The 25,952-nt window shown below is 37.0% G+C and overlaps 1 protein-coding gene across 4 annotated transcripts in view; it reads left to right on the top strand.

The window, feature by feature from the left end:
• The first annotated feature begins 1,633 nt into the window (after nt 1-1,633).
• The window catches only part of Mps1 (dual specificity protein kinase monopolar spindle 1), a 56,646-nt gene continuing 32,327 nt past the window's right edge, over nt 1,634-25,952 (top strand). The window contains exons 1-4 of one of the 4 annotated variants that reach the window (XM_083144580.1): nt 1,634-1,801; nt 4,423-4,520; nt 13,082-14,159; nt 15,947-16,095. In XM_083144580.1, coding sequence (XP_083000706.1) covers nt 4,435-4,520; nt 13,082-14,159; nt 15,947-16,095 — 1,313 coding nt within the window. In that variant the 5' untranslated portion in view covers nt 1,634-1,801; nt 4,423-4,434. Of the gene's footprint in view, nt 1,895-4,422; nt 4,521-13,069; nt 14,160-15,946; nt 16,096-25,952 lie in introns of all 4 variants that reach the window. The other 3 variants (XM_083144579.1, XM_083144577.1, XM_083144578.1) reach the window with 3 other exon arrangements.

A 25,952-nucleotide genomic window follows, 5' to 3' on the forward strand; every position in this document is an offset into this window, starting at 1 on the left:
GTTAACAATGTGCACTACGATGCCAGGGGGTCCTGGGTTCGAATCCCGGACTGGGCATGTGTGTTCTTTATGATGGTCCTCTCATCAATTTCATATCACTCATTTTCATCTTCATGTTCACGATTAGCCAATAAGTGTCAGAAAATCGAAGTAAAATAAACCAAATCAATCATTTATATATTTCTATATTACGCCGCTTTTCTACCTCTTGGGTTAAATGCGACGATGAGGATGAATGATGAGCCGAAGGAATGGCGATGGGACAGACATGATACTACCACACCTGTCCAATGTCCGAACCTTGGACCTCTGGTTTCGTAGCGTGTTATACTCAGTGGAATTCTTAGGAATGAAAACTGTAAAAGTAGGGTGAAAAGAAGCATAGTTGTACGATGCATAAAAAGCCATGTTTAGTTCTTCTAAAAGTCTTTCCAATTATCGAGTTCGTGTTTTAAGTCCACTGTATGCACAGTAAGGCTAATCGGGGATCCAAACCACTATGTGCCTCCACCGGGTATCGAACCTGGCACCCCTTGATTACAAGGCTGCGACGATACCACTGCGTCATCGAGGAGGCCGAGAAAAACTTACAATTAGTCAATAAAATTAATATTGAGGGACAAGGCCTGCGAAGAGTTGTTTCATTCGTTTGCGCATGATCATCACATCCAGTCCCATAGTTTCGGGAGCAGAATTTGAGTCCATTTCGCTTTCAAGTATTTCCCAAATTGTCCTCACGATGTTGGAACAGCACATAAATTTTGGAACTAATACAAGCAGGCACGTACCCAGGGAAGGGGGCTCGGGAGCTGGGGCCCCTCCCGTAATCATACAAATATCTAATTTTAATAATGTGTAGTAGTAATTAAATTTACTTCATTAACAGGATTAAACATCTTGTATATGGTTAATTGCAATATACCAAGAAATTCATCTTCAGCGCATTTACCCCTCCCCCCAACCTTTTCGCCTTTAGATGGTGGCTGCCGATAAGGGATAAGCCCCTACCGAAATCAAATTCTGGCTACCAGCCTGACCACCAGGGATCGAACCTTGAACCTTTCATTTTATTGATTAATTGAGTTGGTATTTTAAGTCCACTTTATACACAGTAAGGCTAATCCGGACTGGTTCTACAGTATAAAGTGGGATCCGAACCACTATGAGCATTCACCGGGTATCGAACCCGGAACCCCTTGCTTACAAGGCGATGATGCTACCATGCGCCACCGAGGAGGCCCTTGCTCCTTTCCTTTCCAAGACTATGATATATATAATGTATGTATGCAGTATAGGCCTATATGGTGTATAAATAGTTTGTTAATTTATAATAATTTGATAGAAAATATCTTACGTTTGCCCCCCCCCCCCCCCTCCAAACTGATCAACCTAGCTACGTCCCTGAGAACCGACTAAACCTCCCTGCCACAGTTTCGGGAGGAGATGTAAAACTGACATAGGGCAAAAAAGCCCTGACAACGAAAAAAAAAAAAAGAAAGATGTTTCTTGGTGGTAGTATTCCACACACGAGGCTTGAAATGTGTGTTATTCACATTCACACTGTCGTGGAACATTTTCCGCCCGAGCAAACACTTTTCTCTCACTTTGGGGTATGGTGTATAACACCAGCCGCCACAATATCGGCATTCTCTGGCAATAGTGGTTGCGTCCCGATTCCTCCGTGTTTGAAACAGAAAAACGAAGCATCCTGAATTTAGGTTGAATTCGTCGTTCTTCTTATTATTAATATATGTTTTTATACAGTTTACCTTATGATACAATCGCTTAAGGACGATTGTCCGTAAGTTCTTTATGCATTTCTTGCAACCAGAGCTTGAACTTTTTTTTTATCGAAGTTGATGTGAAAACTGTCATCTTTTGTTATGGTTATGACGTGAGTTTTTTGTATACATATGTCTTGTTTATTTGTAAGAGCAGAAATATTTATTCTATATAAATGTTTATCAATATCCAATGTATAATGATCCCAAGTTATTACAAGGCATTCCTATTGTAAGCATTTGTGCATGAAGCCGATTACTGCGAGCCTCAGTAGAACGCACGTTTCGCCCGAGTGTAAGACTCAAGTTGTCTTTCCAATGTGTACATATGTTTTGAATTTTTTAATAAGATATTTAAGATGCTATATTGTTAAAGAAAACCAAAAATAGTAGGGCTGTTAAAATTAATATTTCCGAGCCGACAGCCAATAACTTATATAAGACACAAAGAACATGCAATGGAAGCTTATCTGTATGTATACCATTTTTTTATTGTTGCATAATAGCATATGCATCGGATCAGATCATCATAAACTTTGTGAGCAGGTGAGGTATTATTCATTTGCTCATCGTGATTCTTGTTTGTATGTTTTTAAGTCCACATAAATATTACATGGAAAGTGTTGAAGCAAGCCAATCAAAGGGATTTTAGTATACCTGAATGTTTTTTAAGAATTTTTTTTGTGAAAACAATATACATAAGTCGATGACTTCACAGAAATGAGAAAGAGAGAACTTTTAAATTACAGAATGCAATAACAAATTTTTAATCAATTCCTGATTTTCATTCAGCTTTTATTTGGACGATATTTTACATTTTTTTCCACCATGAAGCAGGGTAGTTGCATACACCCATTTTCTTCTGAAAAAAGCTTCTGTCTAATTACGAACAACAAATTGTGAATATCTGATAGGCCTAATGTGAAGCCATGATCATGATGATAGCATTAAAAAGATATTTTGAAAGGAAAAATTATTATATTAGTTATATCAAAGCATAACTTCACTGCACAAATAAGCATAAAGAATTGCTGTTTCATTAGAAACGTAATTATAAAATCCAATTTGGCCTGTCTGCCTTCTTGAAGGTTTCATGTGGATAATTTTGGTTTCAGTATTAAGCTGTGATATGAAATATGCAAGGTTTGTAGGTGAATGAGAGAAACATTGAGTGTGGATGAAATGTTCAAAGTCTATAGACTGTGTATTCATAGGCTTGAATTCGCAAGAAGCTGTAATTGTATATGAAAAAGCAGATTGGCCAAGTCATCATTCTGGTAAATTTTCACTTGGAATTATTTTCAAGTTAAAATTGTTAGATGTATTTGTGAATAAGAATTAAGTGGATAATTAGAGAATCAAAGGTAACACTTTCGTATAGCGGAAACAGGTTTCTTGCTTTTTACATAAGAAAGTACTTACACAAATCATTTTCTTTAGCATTGTTGAAATTCGGGAATGTAATTTGGATCCATTTTAATGTGAAATCATGTGTTTATCTGTGAAAATATCTCTCCAACACGTTATTGCTGCTGCTGCCATTTGCTTTCTGCACGTGAGCACATTGTTCCGTGTGTTACATAATGTAACCCCCAGTAAGTTTTTCAAACTTCGCCGTGTTTTCACTATGACATGACATGTCGAGTATTTTTAATTTTTTAAAGTTTTTTTTAAACTATGCTTGCCTAACCTAACCTTACGGGAAATGGTTTGTGGAGCTAACATTAATGGTTTGCGAGGTATTAGCATAATTTCAAATCCGGGTACGAAAGTAGGTATTTTTCGGTGAACAAGGTTGCAACACTGAATGCACACTCAAAATCGACAAAACACTGGCAGAACATGCAATGAACCAGTACGCTATCGCCATATTGTGTGTTACAGAATCGAAATAACGAAGAACAGTAAGTACTCGGAAATGTAAGAAATAGACATTATTTTCGTTAGAAATTCATTATTACACCTAAAGAAATGTTCCGCAATGCAGAATAGTACGTTAGCAATGTATAAAAGTGTGAAATATATGATTTCTAGGTGTTTCACCTATACGGAAGTAGTACCGAATCAAACTCAACCTGCCTAACCTACTAATGTAATGTCTTTGGATTAAGGAGAGAAATGACAGAATATGTAAAGTAAATTGATTTTAATTGTAGATACCTGCGAACAAAAAAATTATTTTTCCTCAGAATTGCACTCAATGATAAATGTTTAAAAATATGTCAGCACTAGTTCTGTCAATAGGCAATATGTCTACGTAGAATGAAGATGGTATTGGCATCTGGTAATCAAGAGTGCAATGTATTACTTTGTCTCCCAAAACACATTATTTCCCATCTGCATCCCTTACAGAGCGACCACAAGGAAAATAACGTTCAGCGAAATGTCTCCGCGCAACTTCCCTTTCTTCCGTTCAACTTGGGCCATAAGTAAGCATGCTCCACTCTGCCCCTCCCTTCATGTGGGAGTGTGGTGCACAGGGGTCGTGGGTCTGTGCAGGGTTTTTTGCTTGTGGTTCCACTATAGTTCAATAATTGCATGTTTCTGTACTCCAGAAATATTCAGATAATGACAGATAAATATATATTTTTAAAAAATATTGAAATCCAAAAATCATTTAATCCGATTGATTCTTTTCCAGGAATCTTAAATAATGTTTGGCCCATATTTCACTCATAGTGACCAGGGAGAAGATTCAAGCATTTCAGGAAGCATTTCATCAGCATCTCGGCCAGGAAGGTAAAATTTTTTTGTTCATATTTATTCTTACCAAGTCTGAAATGATCACACATTTGTGTGTAAGAGGCTTAAACATAATGTTCACCAACACAATTAATTGGATTCCATAACTCGTACTGAATTCTTTACTCCAGGCATGTCAAACTTGAGAGTTCTGATTCATCTTAATTTTTTCAGATTGTAGTATTTGATTCAGAGTAAGAGATTTTGCTACACATTCTTGTATTGAAAATTATTAGTATTTATAAGAAGCAAAAAATGTTTCAGTGTGTGCCATAGAGAGTTATTCGGTAACGGTTCTGATTGTTTTATGATTTCTCCTAGCGCAAAGACTAATTATCGTAGAATTTTGGAAATCATTGTCACACGAAATTTGAACCTTCCTTAAAGTAATGAGCACTGTTTGGACTCGAAAAAAGGTATTTATGTTGAAAAAAAAAAATCGAAAATTTCCTTACGCAAGCAGGTGCACTTCTCATGGATAAATGATTCTCCGTCGACAAGCGATAGTAAATATCGTAGAAGCATGGGAATGAATGTAGAAGTAAATCGGAACCCTAGTAGAATGCATTTAGGGACTTTATTTTAATGCTAAGGGTACCAAACCTAACCTGCCTAACCTAACCATGAAAGCATATATTGAACAAAATCTTAAGTAATCGCTAAAACTCCGCAGTATGTGTCAACAGACGTACTTGTAAATCGAACCATGTAAAAATTGCATTCGTAGCATGATGAAATCACAATAAAACAAAAGGAACTTGGGCCAGTTATTCTGCCTCCAAAACAAAGTTTGTATACTCCAGTAACTTTTGCATCAGTGCATGTGCAATCTGTTGTCTGCATTAAGAGTTACATAAGTTACATCAACGCAAGGAACACTTTCCCTTGCTGCTTGAAAAATAATGCAGTATGTTGTATTCGTGTCACAACGTTCACTGTGTAGATTATCATAGGTAATCATTACATTCGAGATGGCATGCCATTTTTTTTCTGAAGCATGTTGTCTGACCCATCGTCATTGTGTTATTAACATGATGAGCCGACTACTTCAGTTGCCGCATTTTTAACGTGTGCTCATGGTCTAATTCTCCAGAAATAAGAAGAGAAAAAGTAATGCATGTTCAGCACAAAGATGAATATTTCTGAGCCAATATCACTTTAAATTGAGCAGCTTGAGAGTAAAACTTGATAACCCACACTCCATTCAAAATTGACATAACGTTGGGTCCAGTGGTTACGCAGTCTCCTGTTGCTTACACATAGAGGAAAGTGCATTCAGTGGCTGGTAATTATAGGAGCATCTTGGTAATACATGAGCCACAATGAAATTGGCATACTTTCACTTGTTTTTTTTCTTCTCCCGTTCCATACTTTTGTACATTAACAAATTTTACTCCCGAACTGCTCAAATGATACTGATAGATGATAACCACTTCTGCCAATACTAGAATGTTGTAGGAATTCCAAGTTAGTGATGTGATGGAGCAGAAAATTTACTGGTGTTGATGTCAATATTTATCTGAATCTGATTTATATACATTCATGTTGATGCAGGTGCGACTTACTCACATAGTATAAATTATCAGTACAATATAAAAAGATTTTATAAAATACTTAAAAGTACTTACGTTGGTGAGTATGTGATTTACGTGAAACTACATTTTGGGATATAACTAATCCCTTCATCAGGAAGACAATCTTTGCCAATTTAATTATGGCATTGGCTGCGTCAGACAAGGCGTGGATCATGAGGTATGGTAAAAAGGCTAAAAAATGACTTAAGGCTGCTGAACGCGTAATAGTGCCTTATTCCTACCATTATGTTAAAATCCTGATGGGTGTATCCATGAAAACACTAAAACAATTATACTCTGATATAAGCTGCCTCGTATACATTTCTACTTAATGGTTTATGATCAACCCTCCTAATTTCCCGCTTCTGAATTTCATGCTCTTCAATTATGTGTTCTGAAAGTCCGGTTCTTGGTGTTCCTTCTTTTATATCTTTGTCATGTTCCCCCCATCTAATTTTCATGCTCCAGCCAGTTTGACCTATATATTCTTTATTACAGTAACATGTAATACTGTAAACCCCTTTTCACCTTCAGTTTTGTTTTCCATGCTTTTTATATTGTGTGAAATATTTCTCAACGGTTCGTGGTGCCCTCATCCTGCATTTTACGCCGTATTCTTTGGCTACTCTTTCTATCTTTCCTGGAATTCCTTTAAAATACGGAATACCGATGTATTTGTGTTTCTTATTCTCCGAGTTGGTTTCGTTGGTTTGTTATCATTCATTCTTTCCCCATCTTTTTAGCATATTTTATATGCTTTCCTACGTATCTTATTCAAGTTTTCCTCTTTATATCCATTCTTTTTATCTATTCTATAGATCCATTCTTCTTCTTTTTCTCTCCTTCTTTTGACTGCATAGTCGTATTCTCCCCGATGAAAAAGTTAAGGATAACGTTATGTTTTGTTCTTTTGGCGTGTTCTGGTTTGCTATGCATGCATAGATCTCCGGCGAGGGTTTTATGAAAACCCCCGGTTCTAATTTTTGTTCCGGTTTTGATGATTTTTAGATCTAAAAAGCTCATTTCATCCTTTACCATTTCTTCCTTTGTGAATTTAATTCGGGCATCTTGTTTCCCCAGTTCGTCAATTAGTTTCAGAAGATCAGCCTTTCCCCCTATTACTAAAACATCATTGACGTATCTCCCGAAATATTTAATACTTCCTACAATTTGATCTAGGACAGTTTTTTCTATGAAGTGCATGAATACCCCGATGCGATCCCCGAAATAGGGTTGCCCATGGCTAATCCCTCTTTTTGAATGTATACTTCTTCGTTGAAACTGAAATAATTAATTCTTGTACTTAAGTCAAACCACCGTACATATTCCCAGGCTACAACTAAATCCACTCCTTTTTCTCTAAGCCATCTGTATAAACAGTCTGCCGCTTTGTGTCTAGGGACGCTGGGATAGAGATTTACCACGTCAAAACTCATAGTTTGATCGTTTTTGTCTAACTATTTTTTCAATCTTCTCCTTTACTTCCCTTGAGTTATTAATGCTGAATTCTGTGTTATTTCCTACTTCTTTAATTTTAGTTACAAGAGCTTTCGCTAAGTTATATCCGGGGTGGGAATACATAGTGATGATCGGTCTTAATGGTACCCCCTCTTTATGGGTTTTTGGAATTCCAAAAGCAACCGGGATTTCTCCCTTTTTACAACATTCAATTAGTTTCGTTTTCTCCGTTCTTGCAAGCGTTATACTAGTTTCAATTCCTTTTTTAATTTCCCTCCTAATTTTGTTGATGGGGTTGCCTCTTACAGTTTCAAAATCGCTGCTACGGAAACATTCTTTCATTTTCGATCTGTATTCGTCCCAATTAATGACTACCATTTTATTTTCTTTGTCTGATCTTATCAGGAAGACATTATTGTCTGACATTACTTAGTTTCTTTTTTTAATTCTTTTCGGGTGTCTTTCCTAATTCTATCTGTTCTTTCTCGTCCCCTTATCTCATTCTGTTCGTTTCTGATTTGATTTTCAATAAGATCGTGGATCTTCTTTATTGTCAATCATCATCCCTATTCCTTCTGCTGCTACTATAAAATCTTCCTTTGAAATTTTTTGTTGCCCCCATTGCAAATTTCTGCTCTTTTCCCATTATTTCATAAAGGTCTTTTGATAGAACTAAATTGGTTAAATTTAACACGTTACTCTCTGGGTCCCCATGTTGTTCCCTATTCCTATTACATTTGTTTTTTTGCTCCCTCGTTCTTCCCTAGCTTATTCAACTTATTCTGTATAATGACTCTGTGTTTGTTCTTTGCTGCTTCTACATGCTTGTTGTGTCTTTCCTCTACCCTCCACCAGGTCACGTCGTCCAAAGTGGCTCAGAGTTCTAAATATAACTTTAGACATTCTTTATTTAATCGATCTACATTAGCATATGCCTCTCTTTAACATTTTGACATCATCACCATTTGGACGTTCTTTTTCTGCTCAACCCCTTTTTCACTTAATGGACCGTATCCCCATTTCAAAAAACTCTGAATCACCCCCAACCTCCTACATTCCTTGAGAAACCATATCCTGTTAATTGTCAGATTTAACCTAATCCTTGCCTTCTGATAATTGCGCACTTTTTTCCCTGTATTGGTATATACATTCATGTTGATGCAGGTGTGACTTACTCATGTAGTATAAATTATCAGTACAATATAAAAAGATTTTATAACCAGCCGGAGCATGAAAATTAGATGGGGGGAACATGAGAAAGATATAAAAGAAGGAACACCAAGAACCGGACTTTCAGAACACATAATTGAAGAAGAGCATAAAATTCAGAAGTGGGAAATTACGAGGGTTGATCAAATAAAGTGAACACGTTTTTAAGTGTGTAGCTTCATTGTGGTTAACGCACTTGTAGAAAATTGAAAAATATGTACATAAGTTGACATATTGTTATTTCTATATTCACATGAAAGCAGCAAAAAAATAGTTAAAATGAAGACCTGACCCTCAATGCTTGAAAAATCAAAACAAGCAAATATTGTTGACTATGTTGATCAAATAATGGCCCCTTCCTGCAATTGCATTACACAGATATAATAATAACCAGGGAAATTCCATGCTGAAAAAAAAATCAACTGATATGATCATGTATTCAAACTGCTAGCTGCTTTAAGGTTGAGTTATTTGTTAAGAAAGAATTATAGTAACTTATTTATTAAGATATATCTGACTTCAGTAGTATTCATTAGAAACACAGTAGAATTTCAGTTCATGTACTGTTTTTTCATTTCATTTCACAATCACTGAAAATATAGTGTCAAGAATGAATTTGTTTATTCTTGGAGTCAATAAATGATTTTATAATATATGGTAGCAAGTATTATGCATTATTATTTACATTGTTTTTTCAGTACAGTAGTCCTACTGTAGAGTGCAGTAGCTGCACAGTGGATCTACAATAGGATTTCAATACATTTCACATTACACGGTACAAGACATTTGAAAACAATAGAATTTGTCTACTGAAAAGAGTAGAAATTTCCAGCAGGGATGCTCCTAAGTCATTGGTGGAATTTCTGGGACATCCTGATCATCGCCTGTTTTTGACTGATCCTGTCTTCTGCAAGATTTTCAGTAATTGTGCAACTGTCACATGCGACACTGCATCTCGTTGGAGGCGTTGTTGATTAAAATCATTTGCAATGGCATGTGAACTTCTCTCCACAGACAGCAGTATGCTTTCGATGCGCTCCTCATGCATTCTGGCACTGTTTTCTTACACTAATAAAATGAGACATTTCGTACAATCATGCAGTTACTTGTTAAATATACATCCAAAAACCTTCACCATTGCATTTCTCTTGAAATCCTAGCCTGATCACATCCCCCTTCCCATTTAAAAATTTTGAGTTGAATTCAATATGGCAGATGTCCACTTGGAACACACCTTATATGGTTTCCTCTAGGCCTAACCTGTTTCTATCATGACTAGACCTCGGATTTTAGGTTTTAAACCTATTTTTTTTCCTTTACAGGTATGTATGAAGTAATAAGTTATCAGTGTTTCGTTAAAAAACGCAACAACTGATGGAAGTTTTATAGTGCCTAAAAGAACCTATTTTGCTTGTTAGAACCTATTTTAGGTTTATGCGCCTAAATCAAGCCTTTTTTAGGTTTTTATATATTTTTAAAGGTTTTACAGGATTTTATGTCACACACGCATTTACTTTGGTCACGAAAACATTCATGACGAATGTGTTTGAAACATACACTCTGTCAATTTTTCTTCCACCAAGTCCATGGTGATTTTTCATAGCTCTTAACAAAGCAAAATATCTGGTGCCACAGTTACCTGTACAATCCAAAGTGGTCTGATCTGTGTGGTCTTGCTCACTTTCACGTCATTTCTGTGCTTTGTGGCATTCACGCCTTGCAAACTGAAGTTTGCACCACTGACTATGTTTTTGTTGAAAGATTATTTTCAGCATATAAGATGATCCTCAAGGACAAAATTGCGGAGTTTGACTGTGGATAACATGAAAAAAGATTTTTGCCTAACTATATGGCGAAGGGTGGATTTTAATAGCAAATTTCCAATGGTAAGTTCTGCCATCACTGTAGCATTAGGCAACACACATACATTATGCAATATAGTGCATATTTCAGGACATAGGTGTTTCATTTTCATTGCCGGTGACTATACCTAATCAGCATTTTTCAGGAATTTTGAACAATTTTAAGTTTTTTTGAACCTACTTCAGGATTTTTTTAGCCTAACTTAAGATTTGTAGGACCTATTTTATGAACCTCTAGCACACTTTTTAGAACCTAAAAATCCAAGGTCTAATCATGACCAATTGTACCCAACCTAACTCCTTTACATTTTTTAGAGCATGTTAATGGACTTTTGAATCACCGTGTAGAAAACATTCAGGGTGGGAAGAGTAAACCTGGAGCCCTCTACTTTGCAGGGAGACAGCTGCTATGCCACTGGCCTCAAGCAATTTCCAGTTTCCATAGTGGCATTGTTTGAGTATATTTTGCCTGAAGAAATGATAGCATGCATTCAGGCTTAGATTTTTATCTATGTAAACTTAGGACTATCAATATCATAAGCCCGTATGTACAATTTTGGTTGTGACTATTATGGCAAGTTATGTCACATAGATATTCATATATGGCATGTTTCCTAAGTCGAATTTTTCCATATAAAGTGACACTATCTTTTGAATATCTGGGATTATTCAAAATTTCAAGAGCACATAGAGAGCGTTGCACGGGATGCCACTACACCATTGAGAAGATGTTTTAATAGAAATTGGGGTTGGACTACCATCATAAAATTGCCTGTACTGATATTGAATATTCTATCAATCAGATAAATTGGTTTGGGTTCAAATCTCAGTCTGTGCCTGAGTGTTCTTGGTGAGTGTCCCTTCATCAATTTCATCATATCATCACTCGTTCTCATCATAATAATAATCTTAAGTGGCTAGAAGAGAGGCCAGGTAAAACTCGTTTGTCAAGATTTGTCCTTTTCAAATGTTTGTTCACCCTTCCTTGAGACAGATTGGGATTCCATGTAGATTTCCGAAAATGCTGCTCCCTCCTGGGAAGCAGATGACAAGATCAAAGGCAGGACCAAAGTGAAACTGCTTCACCCAAACATGACATGGAAAGCTTGCTGCCTGGTGGTCAATGCTATGCAGAAATAAAAGAAACCATTTCTTGCCAATTCTTTCTCGCAAACTCTTGGGGTAAGAACGTGGATATTTTCAAAGCCCAGCAGTTCTTTGGAAAGGAATTAATGTCACTGTGGGGAGGAAGGGTTGTGGATTACTGTGCAGTGGTGAAGCACTGCTTCAGAATGCAATTCGAATTTTGCATAATTCCCAGGATAGACTCCACGAAAGTGTCGAGAGGCATTTTTGCTGAGCCCGTGAAAGACTAAAATGCCGCAAAGCAGTGGCGTGCAGTGTTTTTATCAAGGCAAGCCTGCCCCTTAATATACTATTGTTATTTAAAAATTATATATTCAGTGCTTCGGCTATCTAAATGGTCACTGCACATTACTGCTTCTGTGTAAGTCTTTTGTGTGATTGCTGGCCAATACCAATACTGCCGTGACTGTTTATATTGCAAATGACAGAGAATAATGGATAGCAGGGCATAAACAGCCAAATGAGCATTATTATACAGTATGTCTGATTTGCATATACTTTTACGTCATTTTCCTCCCCTCTCCAGGTTAACCCAATAGACAAGCATGTTTTTTACATGAAATTGAATCAGGGACACTTATAATAATCCACCAATTTTTCAGTGTAACTGTAACATTTCAGGTACTTCTTTTTTTTCGCATCCTCTGCATCTAGAAAGAAGTTCACATAAAATGCCACAAGCCATCTTAAAGTGCTGTAAAGCTACATGAGAATAATTTAGCAGTTATTTAATGTTATTAATAGAATGTGATGTGATGAGTTGTTATGACTCGGTAACTACCCTTTGTTATTTTAAACTGGAATTATACAAGTATCGGTTGGAATCGGTCAGGGCATCAGTATCGGTATCGACAAATAATGGTATCGCCTCAGCCCTACTTAATACAAAAATTCTTTTTCAAAGGCAAAGTCCATTGCAATTAGTGTTGGGCAATATATCGTTCAGACTAAATATTGCGATATTGAAAAAATATCATCCAGGCAATATCAACTAGACAATACATCATCACGATATTTTTGCAATATATATCGTCACAATATTTTGGAGATACATATTGCGGAGACAATATATCGCCGATATCACAATATGGAGAAAATATCATATTGTATCGTCTGTGACAATATTTTCTTGATAGCGATATCAAATTTCCAATATTGTCCATCCCTAATTGCAATTACCTAGTTACATACATTAATTAAGAAGAACCATTTGTGTTCTTCAAGAAACATTCGTCATTTTATGTTGAATCGGTAGTTATTGGTTATTGATACACACATGTATTTGACTTTTTTTTAGCTCTCTTTCCAGAACTCGCCGACTAGGGCTGTCTAAAAGACCTGAACCCATTAGATATGGTGCACTCTCCAGATCTCAAGAAGAAAATGACTCAAGCGATGCTGAAGCAAATGAGGATAGCATACCGGTTTCCAGGAACAATTTATCGGCAGCAAATTCCTCAGGAAAAATCAGTTCATCAGACAATTCATGGCTTACCGAATCAGTCGAGTATTCCACCGAAATGTCAGCTTCGTCATGTAAAGATGGAACATCCGTAGAGAGAATGTCCACAAGGAGCGAGTTGAGTACATTCCAATGCAAGAATGACGGTGGCAGCATCGGGAAACCAGGAAAATACCCATACTACTTAACTCCAAGCAACGATCGTCATGGAATCATTGCGGGAAATTCAACACAGAAGCGAAACGCACAAAATCTTTTAACTTCAGCCCCTCGAGGAAACTCTACTGCAAGAAGCACAAATAACTTGATCACCACCTCAGCATCAAAACATCATGGCATAGTCACATGTAAACAAGAGACACCAAACACTTTTCAAGGAAAACAAAATACTGAAACAAACCCTGTCGATTCGAGGCATGAAATATATAAATTGCTGGATGCGGAAATTGTAATGGCAAGGAATATAAAAACACCTGCTTTGAAACATGATACTCCAAGATGCAATTTCCACAGTCATGATACACCAAGGAACAATAATCTTGCAGAAAAGAAGAATTCAGAACAAGATAAGGAGAATGTTCTTTGCGATGATGTCAATGTTCACAAGAACGGAGAGAAGAAGCCTGTGCAACCGGGAGTGAAGAATGAGGACTTTGTCGAACCAAGGCAACCTCTGTCTACCTTAAACCCTGTAAATAAACTCAACGCTTGGACTCCAAATAAAATTGCATTACAAACTACTCCAAGGCAGATAGAACCCCTTTCTGCAAAGAAAACTGTGTCGCATATTTCATTGCCGATTACCAACAATACATATACACCGCTAGTCGCTCAAATAGAAGCCAACCAGAGTCTAATAATTAATAACAAGCAGTATCTTGTGCTGAGTACGCTTGGTAGAGGAGGATCAAGTGTAGTATACCAGGTAGGTTGTTTGAATAACTTTATTAAGTTTGTTATGATCTTTTACAACAGGGTGTCTACCGGTCAAGAAATTTACAGGAAGGTCAAGAATTTTTGCTATTTTTACAGTATAGTGAATTTACATTGTACATCTGTGCTGGGATTTGATAAATTAGATATATTTGGAAATCTAAAATTGTATTGAGTTGTGGTTAAGATTTGTCCTTTTTTTCTTAAGAATTACGTTCTTTTTTGGTGTGAAATTTTGAAAAAATATAAATAAAATAATGTGGTTGTTCACAGGATGAAGTCTGAGGCATATTTAAAGCAAGTATAAATCTCTTCTTGAAGTACAGCTTCAGTTTTCATCTTAACCAGCCTTGCGATAGGGATTTTTCACTGAATAAAAATATCTATTTTCTTAATTTCCAACTATACCTAAGTAGGGGGTGATTATATTTGTTAAGAAAAAGTCATCAAAAAGTCAAGAAGTTTGGATTTGTTATTTCGACAGACACCCTGTACAATATTTCCGGAAATAAAGTATACTGAAATGTAGAACATGTAATGTTTTATTTAATTTTGTAAGTATAATGAAAAAAGTTGCCTGTATCATCAGCAACTGGTACTGTACACACAGCATTTGAACATAAAAGAGAGTGGTCAACATACATGTTCCAAGTGTCGTCTGTCCAACACCAAAGATTTTTCATAGCAACATTGTAGTTTTGCGAACATTACCACAATTTTATTAATGCATTTGCAGGTGTAAAGATCTTTAAAAACACATTCCAGAAATCTCCTCGGTACTTTCAACGATGTACAGTGTTGCCAACTTTCAGTATACTTTATTCCCAGACATGCTGTGTAGATGTAACCAAAACTACTAAATGGGAATGAGTAAATCCATGCCTACAATATACATGGCAAGTTGCACAGGTGTGAATGCAACTTATATAAAAGGGGGTCCTATCAGTTGTAGTCATCATGTCATCTTCACAATGTCCCAAGTTCGAGAATGTGTGGGGTTCTTCTACCTCAGCCTTTTTATACCACATATGCTTCCATAGCATGCTCTTTTTCATGTGTAAGAAGTGCAATTCAATTACAATTTTGTCAAAGGATATTATTAGTAACCAAAAAATAGAAAATGCACATTGAAAATTAGGCTGTAATTAGGAAGCATATTTAACTAAATAATTCATAAATTAATAAAAATCTGGACTCTATTTAGTATTGTAGAGGTGGAAAACGGCCAGTAAAGGTCGGCTTTCCATTGTAGTCCCTACTGTGTCAGTGGGGGGGGGGGGGGATGTTCAGTGAATTTAGTCTCGTAACTGCATTTTTTCCCTTTGTTATTACATTTTGGAGGGCTTCCCAGAGAGTGACAGATATTTTCTGTTCAATTAGGCATTGTTTTTATAATTTTTCGCAACCTAGTAATGACTTCTATTGAACTAAGTAGCCAAGAGTTTTTTTTTAAAAAAAAGTGTTATGTGAAGGTCGACTTTTTGTAATTCCAGAAAAATAATTAACATTTGTGGGTAATGCTCACCAAGTTATGTTACCATGCCACCTTGATTTGCACTGCATTAATGAAAATTTATTTTTTGTCATAAATATATTTGTTTTGTGTTTATTAAGATATTGAATAACAGGTAACATATTTTTAAAAATGAAATCTCAAGGCTCACTTTTATAAAGACAATTTATCAATAGGTTATAATTCAATTGGTTTGTAGTCAGTATTGGTCAGTTAAGTCAGTAAGTTTCCACCCCCTGGTATCACTTCTACTTTCTTTGTTGCAGGGCCTTGATCAATCTAACCATAAGCTTCTAGCTATTAAATGCGTTGATCTCAAATCAGTGGAAGAATCAATTGCAGAAGGATATATGAATGAGATTCAACTCCTGTCTCAACTTCAGTTTAGTAGGAGTATTATTAAATTGTTCGACTAGTAAGTAGTTATTGTTCCTTAATAGAAAAAAGAAATATCTTAGTGTGTTAGCAAGGTAAAAATAATGTAGATGTATTTCTAAAATTTTAGTAAAAATATTGTAGATGTGTTTCTAAAGTTTTAGTAAAAATAATGTAGATGTATTTCTAAAATTTTAGTAAAAATAATGTATATGTATTTCTCAAATTTTAGTAAAAATAATGTAGATGTATTTCTAAAATTTTAGTGGGAGTATTGGTTATTTGGCCTGAAAGAAAAATGTTTACATTTTCATCATAAGCCAATGTAACTAGGAAGATATAATTTTTGAGAAGGGTCCCGCAGATGGGTGGACAAAATTATCCAGGGTACAAACATAGTTAAAATGCAGATAACATAATACTTTCTCCGATTAATACATAATTATTACTATTTTATACAAGGAATTCTAAGTTGACCTGGTTTCATCTACCTTTCACATTCAAATCTGGTCACCTAGTTGGTACAGCATAAAACAATTCCAATTGTGGCAAGACATCATGACAAAGATCAAGTTCAAATATAATGTCTATATGTTTTAATTTTTTGTATTTATCGTAACTAGAAGTTGTTCAAAATGGATTTGTAGATTTATGTTGTTTCAGTAATATAATTTGAAACAAGGCTTTCATATTTTAGATACTGCTTAATGCTTAACACAGGGTTCCCACACACCTGGAAAACCTGGAAATCTCAGGGAATTTGAAAAAAATACAAATCTCAGGGAAAATCTTGTAATTGATTAATGGTTCCCAATGAAGCAAAACTAAGGGATTATAATATGCTCCTGTCTGTGGATAATCCAAGCTGTTGTAACATTTCTCTTTCAGCAGGGAACTCAGATCTATTTGTTTGTCTGTTTCTTGTTTTTAAATGTGATTCCAGGGCTAGTGACCGACCAATATACCCTCATAAATTTTGCACTTTTTAAAATTTAATTAACCGATTTCGATCTTTTACATGACGTAAAATATATATATCAAGATGTGGAAAACGCATAATAAAGATAACCTGATGTCTAAAGTTAACCAGCGTTCATCTGATTTCCCAGCACACCAAAGAAATACTGAAACTCAGTTACATCGTGAAAAATTATTTCCTACCATGCACAAAGTTTGATGGCCAAAATAAACCTAGTGCTGCAGTAAAAAGTGAGTTAGAAGAGTCAATACTTTCAGTTCCTTCACCAAGTGAATCAAAATCTACTTTGGAAAATTTTCTTGTGAATGAAGATGTAAGAGAAGCAGAAATTATGTGAACTCTAAAAATGGTCATGGGCCATTGTTCCTTTAATTTTCAAGCAGGCTTAGGAGACATTTTCAAGAAGATGTTTAAAAATAGCAAGATTGCTCAACAGTTTACACTTGGTCGTACGAAAGTGTCATATTTAATTTTCTATGGATTAGCACCATATTTTACAAATTCTCTTTAAGACGATATTTTGTTGAGTTCCTCCTTTGTTGAGTGCTTTGATGCATCTATGAATAAGATTGTTCAGCGTGAACAGATGGACATTGTTTTGAGGTACTGGAATATAGTTGATAATAAAGTGTCCACCCAGTACCTCACCTCAGTATTTTTGGATAATGCAACAGCCAAAGATCTTCTCGGGAAGTTTCTAGAAGCTTTGCAGTCTCTGCCTGTTCAAAAAATTGTTCAAGTGTCATTGGATGGACCAAATGTAAATTGGGCTTTTCTCCATGAATTGTCTAAACATTTGGTTTCAGATGAACAAGATCCAGAGTTCTACTATCAGTTGGTAGCTGTGGTCTTCATGTAATACATGGTGACTTTCAGCATGGTCACAAGAAATCTGGGTGGAGTGTCCATGAATTTCTTAGATGCATCTATTATTTCTTTCAAGATTCTCCAGCTCAGCGTGCAGATTACACAAAAAATACTGGCAAGACTGATCTGCCTCGGTAATGCTGTGCTTCTCGGTGGGTTGAAAATGTAGCTGTTGCTGAAAGAGCTATAGCCATTTTCTCTGACTTGAAAAAGTATTTTCACCAGAGTAAACGTTTCAAGGGATCATACTGTTTGTCAAGAATTATGGCAGAGCTTAATGATCATTGCAAGGCTCAATTTCTTCATGACTCTAGCTAGCTCATTTGAGTCTTTTTTTGACAATATTCCAAACCCCCAAATCTATGTTCCCATTTCTTCATGACTTTCTAGAAAGTGTTGTTAGAGATGTAATGGGGAGATTCATAAAAAGTGACACCTTGGACAATGCAAAAAATAGTTTTAAATTAATGCAAATTGATGTCAGAAATTCTGACAACTTGATTCCTTTGACAAAGATTGATATTGGAATTGGTGCCAAAGCTGCTTTGGAAGCTAAGGAGGAGAATGAAAAGGAGAAGTTTATGTTTTTTACTAGCTGCAGATTTTTTTTGCAACTAACAACAGAGAAGATTGTGGAACGTAGTCCCCTTAAGTTCAGGTTGGTGAGATCCGCTAGTTGTTTAGTTACGAAGCAAATGACTCAGTTTCCAAAGCGATGTGCTCAGCGCATGGAAGACCTGATACAGGAACTTCTCAGGAGAAAGAGAATGAAGGCTGTAACTGGTGATAAAGTAATTTGCCAGTTTAAGACATTGTTGCACAATGTCAGTAGTGAAAAGGAATTGAAAGAGAAGTTTTGTAACTTTTCAATCAAAACTGATGCACTAGATTCTTTTTTACAGGTGTCATGAAGGGCAAGGATGACTTCTCTGAGTTATGGAGCACTGTTAAGTTGGTTTTGATTTTATCACATGACACTGCATATGTCGAAAGTGGGTTTTCTGTAAATAAGCAGATTTTAATAGAAAACTTAAAAGAAGAGTGTGTTGTGGCTATTCGGCAACTTTATGATGCAGTGAAAGTGATAGGAGGAGTGTCAACGATATGATCCAGAGTGTTAAAGGTGCACGTATTAGATACGAAGAAGCATTGCAGAAGATGAGAAAGAAATGTGAACACAGAAGACAAAAAGAAAGAAATGAAACGTAAAGCAAGTGAGATCCGTGCTTTACAAGCCAAACAACAAAATATGCAAGAAGAAGCAAAGGCTATTGCAGAACAATTAAAGAAACTTGAAGCTTCTGAGAAGTAAAGTTTCTTAATTTGCTGTATCAGACATTAAGTACATTTCTTGTTTTATATTTCAGTCTCAGTAACTTATTATTCCTTTTTACATCGGTACTAATAATTGTCACTTCATTTTTATATAATTTAAAAATTCCAATAATTTGTTTGTCTTAACTATTATTGTACGCATTACAGATTAATTGATATTGTATCCATTTATAAACATCTATGAAAAGTGTGAAAATATTTCAATGTTCTATATCAGATATGTTAGAAATTGTTGTAGAGTTGTTTAAAGTTCTACAAAACTGGTCATCTTTGTTCTTAATTACATGCAAAGAAGTGTAATTTTATTTTATTATTGAACTAGTTTTGTTATTTGCATCAGAAAACAACAGTAATAAAGAAGGTGAGGATGGTATGGCTATGAGGGGAAATGGAGGAGGCCATTGTAAAATTATAGTAGTCTTTTACTGTGCATTCAATACTCTGGAAAAAATATGAGGATTCTGGAAAACTCATGGAAATCTCAGGCAAAATTGATTTGGAGTTTGCGTGGGAACCCTGTTAACATTAAGGTGAGGAGTTAGTTACGCACCTGTGTGTATTCATTTCAATATCGTCGGAATGGGCACTGCTACTAAACAAAACCCTGGGTGTATGCAAGAGTATGAATTTCTCCCCATGTTGCAAGTGGAAGCATTTTCTTATGTCTATTATTAAGCTATACACTATACTTGAAAAATATGATGAGCGAGTATTTTCAGAATCCCATGTATTTCTTATGGAGAAATAAACTCAACAACTTCAAGTTACAGCTAATCAATCTGTCGTGTTCCCATTGATACCTTTTTCTATGCCATCGGAAGTTTGATATTCACAAGAGAACAAATCAAATAATACTTCCATAAGCACAATGTATTTCTTCCTGCCTCCTATGGCTATCCTGGCAGTGATGCCAAATCTAATGTGCATAAAATAGCTAAATTTCAGCTTAAATGGAGTTCAAACCGACTTTTAAGGAGCTAAATTTATGAAGGCTGTATAAAGTGCCTCGGGTAATTTTAAATGTGAAAGGGGTGGGGGCACTGCTATTACCGTTAACTTTAAATGTAATGACAATGTATTCTTAGTTTTCCAGCATCATCACCCATCTCAATAATCCACTGATGGTCTTATGAAATCGAAAATAAAGGATTCCCAGATAACAATATTATGTCTGATTAGTTTGTTGTTTTAAGTCCACTTTATGCACAGTAAGCCTAATCTGGATTCGACCTACAGTTTGAAGTGAGATCCGAACCACTATGTACCTGCACCAGGTATCGAACCCGGGACCTGTTTATTACAAGGCGACGACACTACCACTGTGCAGTCTGGAACAATATTATGTCATCTCCACAGTGCTATAAAAAAGTATCTGGGAGAGGTAAGAGGGGGTGGGGCGATGCAAACAATATCACGTCATGTGGAAAATTTCATATACTCATGGCAAAAGTTGGTCTATGTGAGCCGGAGTCAGTGATGGCACCATATTGGGGGATGGGGGCAGGTGCCTCAGTTCACAGCCAAACAAGTGCACGAAAGCCAGATCTAGCTTCAAAAGAGGTAAGTTCGCAACACTGAATTGGATGGAAGAACGTGTCAGAGTCAGGTGTCAAAAGTTTTTTGTTTTTTAAAAGTTCAACATAAACAATAATAATAATCAAATGTGAATTTATTAAAAATATTCCTGTATTTAGTGTTTCTGAAAGGTGAAAATTTTTGGTCAGCATGTCACTTCAGAAATCTTTCGATCAACACACTTCAATGTTAGTCATTGTAAATAACACTACTTGCATGGTGCTATGAATCCATGGGTTCTGGCTTCAAATCCAGGAAATAGGATCCTTTGTGGTCATACAACAGGGGTAGCCTAAATAATTCATTGGGTTGCAAAGCACTGTGTATTTACAAGTATACGACGTACAAAGACAGATGATACATGAAAAGATAGATACACTCACCAAGTTTCTGGTACATTCTACAAATGTTCAATGTGTGTGCCCTGGGTCACCCAGCACACATCCAAACGGTAATCCAGTTACCTCCATACGTTCACTAGCATGTTTTCGTCAATGTCCGTCACAGCAGAAGTGATGCGTTCCTGCAGTTCTTGCAGTGTTGTTGGCATTGGGGGTACATAAACTTTGTCCTTAACATAACCCGACAGGAAGAAATCACATGGCGTGAGATCTGGCGACCTGGGGGGGCCATGGCAACAGAGGAACATCACCCAAACCAGCGCACCCTATCCAGCGATGTGGCAATTCTCTGTTGAGAAAGGGGGTGTAAGGGGTGACCTTCCACGTAGTACACCCAAATGTAAACCTCACTTCCACATTAGTACACCCTGGACTGAAGACTAACGAGGCTCTGGCGACTGGCCCCATGGCCAGTATAATTTTGTTTGTGTTGTCCTGTGTTTTGTCCTTATTTGTGCCGAGTGTTCTTTGCAGCCTCGGCTTTTAACGAGTCAGAACATTTTAATATTTTACGATTTTAATTAAGCAACGTTAGAGTTGTTATGTGAAACGGTAAGGGGCTGGACCCCGTATAGTGTGACGGGTGCAAAATAGCCTTAGTGCTGACGCACCCAAAATTTTAAAATCAAAATCAAATCAAATCAAAATCTGTTGAGAAAGGCACAGAAAATTGTGCTCCAGTGAGGGGGAGCCCCATCCTGTTGAAAGATGAAAGTCGAGGAGTCAGCAGTCAGTTGTGTGCAACAACCACACCTGCAACATATCCAGGTACACGGAACCTGTCACCGTCTGCTCGATGAAGAAAAAGGGGCCATACACCTTTGTCGTGGATATGGCACAGGAGACATTCACTTTTGGCGAATTCCTTTCCAACTCCACACAGACATGCGGCAATTCAGTACCCCACGCTCTCACATTGTGACGATTCACCTGTCCCGACAGATGGAAAGTTGCCTCGTCGCTTAATATCAATGTTCCCGCAAAGTCATCATCATCTTCCATAGCTTCCTACATTCGGGTACAAAACTCCAATCAACGGGCATAATCATCTGGAGTCAGTTGTTGTAACAGTTGCACATGGTAGGGTTTGAAATGCAAATGCCGCCGCAAAACATTCCACACTGTTTTCTGCAGAATGCCCAGTTCACGGCTTGCACGAACGGTTGATCAGGAAACTGGCGAAACCAACGCAAAATGCTCTGGTGACCAGGTACAGCTTTTCCGTATTTGCATACGAATGCATGCTGAACAAAGTCCAAAGTTCAGACACAACACTTATATATTAATATATCATAGAGTGGCCTGGAACTTAACATGGAAAATTTGAAAATGTCATTGAATTTGGTTTTGCAAAATGAATGGGAATCCTATATAATGATCGGAGTTTCATGATTGCGTCTCATACCCTTAGGTATGTGGGATCTTTTGGGAATGTAGCTCACTAATCATCATTCATTCTTGATGGTAAAGCACTCTCTGCTCGTGGTGAGCTTGATGGTAAGGCGCTAGAGGTACTAAATTTACACACTTGAATGACAACACATGACACTTGAGTTTCACACCCCTAAAGATTGGATCAGCATGGGTAATGTAAGGATATACCTGTCTCTGTACTGCAACTGAAGATCTGCTGGGAGAGGTTATGCCTGTGACTGTACGTAGAGTCTGACTTGCGACTAGCGTTAACACGCTCTCCCTAGAACCTCCTCCTCTATCTCTATTCAATCGTAAACTTGCTCCTCAATAACTGAATTAGAACTGACCCCGAACTCTCTGCCCCCCAGACATTTATTGCAATTCAATTTAATAAACAAATGCACAGTCAGGCCTGTAGCCTCTTCCTGGATTTCGTCTGTTTACAGCTGATGACCAGGAAGAGCTTCAGTGCTGTCTGACACTGCATTCCTGTGATGTTTCTGAATATTTCCTGATTGGAAAACGATGGTTGAATGACTGGAAGTTGGAGTTCGTTCTCCATAATAATTAAAAGATACTACGGATCGTTACGATGTCCCTCTCCGGAAAAGAATTCCCTTTTGAATTCGTCTTTATGTCTGATCCAATCTTATAGGGATACCATTTATTATAAAAATAAGAAACGAAAACAAAAATAAAATGCCGAAAACAAGAAAATAATAAAGTAAAAACCATGAACCTATCCAAAGTGAATATCCTATAAACCCACTGACCCTCAAAAACATATAACACAATGCATTATTTCTGCTGAATAAGTGAGTGGATCAGCGTAAAATAACATAACGCATGCATTTGTTGATGTAGAGACCTGACGTCACATGGCGTCGGCCGTCAAAGCACACTCATTCACGTCAGAGCGTGACCAGCCTCTTGCGACACAAGACGTATTTGTCTACACGAGACAGTCATTGCACCGTTTGAAGTTAAGAGACTCGAAATTACATAATAAATTTGCGTTAACATTAAATTATAGATACTAATAGCCTTCCTTCACCGTAAATAATGTGGAGCACTGAATAAGAAATAAATCGAAGCACTTGTATAAATACATAATTCGTTGCACCTGTGTTGCTAGTAATTTTTGGTTACTAGGGTCAACACGTATGCCGAATATTGCGAACTGAGTTTATCGCACATAAATATAATCGTAGCACGTATCACTATAGTTTTCCTGTATTATTATTATCGATGGATCACCGTCTTTATTTTTATATTAACAATATATACTTACTTATTTATCTCCGTCCTCTACTATGAAATATGTACACACTCATATATAACACATGAATTAATAATTCAAGTAGAAATAATATTTAAGCATCGCAATTGTTACACCTTTTGTCCATGCATATCAATGTTGTATTTATTCTTCTATTAAAATTGTTCGTTGATAATTCCATAAACATGCATTGAACACACGCTGAGAGTGAAAAGTCCAACATCTTTGACCTCGATGTCGTTCACCTAAGGTACGATGAACAAATGAATCTTAACATTGTCCATTTAGGATAATCATCCTTTATTCCAGACACGATGTTCAGCTCAGATTGACTATACTTCGTGGAATTTTACTGTACCTGAGAGTACAGTACCACTACGTTCTGCCACACTGTACTTGTGTGGAATGTACTGATGAAAGTCGGACAACCCAGATTGTACATTTCCTTCTGTCTGTCACTGAATGAACATCTTCCCTGTAGAGTTCTGCTGTCTGCGTTTCTCGTACTTGCACTTTGGGAAGGGATAATTTGGGGAAGTTCAAACTTAAGGGTAGAAAAGTGATTTCTTCTGGCAATGAGAATTGTTCTGCACTGGAATATTGATGAATACATTTTTGCTGCTGAGTGTATCATGTAACGACCAATGGAATGTGTGGTCGTATGTGTCCTCGGACTGGGAGAACTATGTTCCTGGAGGAATAATCACTATGTGTACTGCTTGTTTTTGAGACGAACTTCGTGGGGTGGACCAATGATTTTACCCCTTTGATGAAAAACTGGAACATTTGGTGTGAAAACTTCTTGTACTGCTAACACTTCGTTGGGCGATTCTTCTTTTGAGGCTTTGTGAAGAAGAATAGACGTAAGTTCGTAGAGTTGTACATGACATGGAAGTGTGTCAAGTAATATGTATATTAGGAGTGTAGCATGACACTTTAATGGAGGAATCATGTAGTTTACCCTCTGGAACATGTTGTTGTTTGTAAATATTTTTACTGCTGGACTTGTAGATTCTATTGAAGATTTTGTTCGAGACGTAGCACGACAATTTTGAGAAGCTGTGTAGATTCTCTGGAACGTGGCACGACGTGGTGTACTTTACGAATTGCCTTAACAAGGTGGGGGGGGGGGGGAGTTTCTTGATCCCTTGTAGAGTAAAGCTGGAACATGTTTCAGCAGTCTGGCTCCCAAGCTGGCGAATGCTGTCAGGATGCTGGACGTGCTGCTAGTGGTTCCCGGTTCGACATTTTCCTTTCGGGTTTGGGAATGCCGAATTGTTTCCCTTGCGGCTGACACTGGCTGTTCTCTGGCCGACAGCTGATAAATTTCGAATTTGAGACAGGTTTAAGGTAAAGGTAATGTTAGCGTAGATTTAAGATAGGGTAATTTTTCCGGGAAAGGATTATTTTGATCCAATCTTTTTGGTACAACACTCAAGAATAATATTTTGCCACTCATGATTTAAAAATGCCATTATCAATTGAAATATACCGGGTTTTCGTAAATGATTGTCGGGGTTTCCTCATTGTTGTAATCGATCTGGGTGAATGACACGGTGAACACAAATGCACCATATTGTTGAGAAACTCAACAAGTTTTGTTCCTTATTTGTTTCATAGACCTCTGTTTCCCGATTCTGCCGCCAGGCGGCAGTTTTCTAAAATGGCGGATATTACTAGTGAGAAGGCGTTCTGTGTCCTTGAATATCACGCAACGAGGTCTGTTACAGTTGTGAAACGACATTTTTGTGCGCGATGTCGGAAAGATGCACCGTCAGACAATTCGATTAGAAGGTGGCATGCACAGTTCAAAGAAAAAGGTTGCATTTGCAAAGGCAAAAGCAGTGGTCGACCGTCAGTGTCGGAACATGATGTGGAGCGAGTTCGTGAAACCTATCTACGGCGCCCGTAGAAATCGATTCCTGCTGGATCCAAGGAACTCAACATTCCGAAGACAACATTATGGAGTGTTCTACGAAAACGGCTAAACATGAAACCATACCGCCTAAGTCTGCATCAAAAGCCAACACGTAACGACAGTCGTG

Source organism: Lepisma saccharinum, chromosome 23, assembly GCF_977018435.1.
Source record: "Lepisma saccharinum chromosome 23, izLepSacc3.1, whole genome shotgun sequence".
NCBI classification, from domain to species: domain Eukaryota; kingdom Metazoa; phylum Arthropoda; class Insecta; order Zygentoma; family Lepismatidae; genus Lepisma; species Lepisma saccharinum.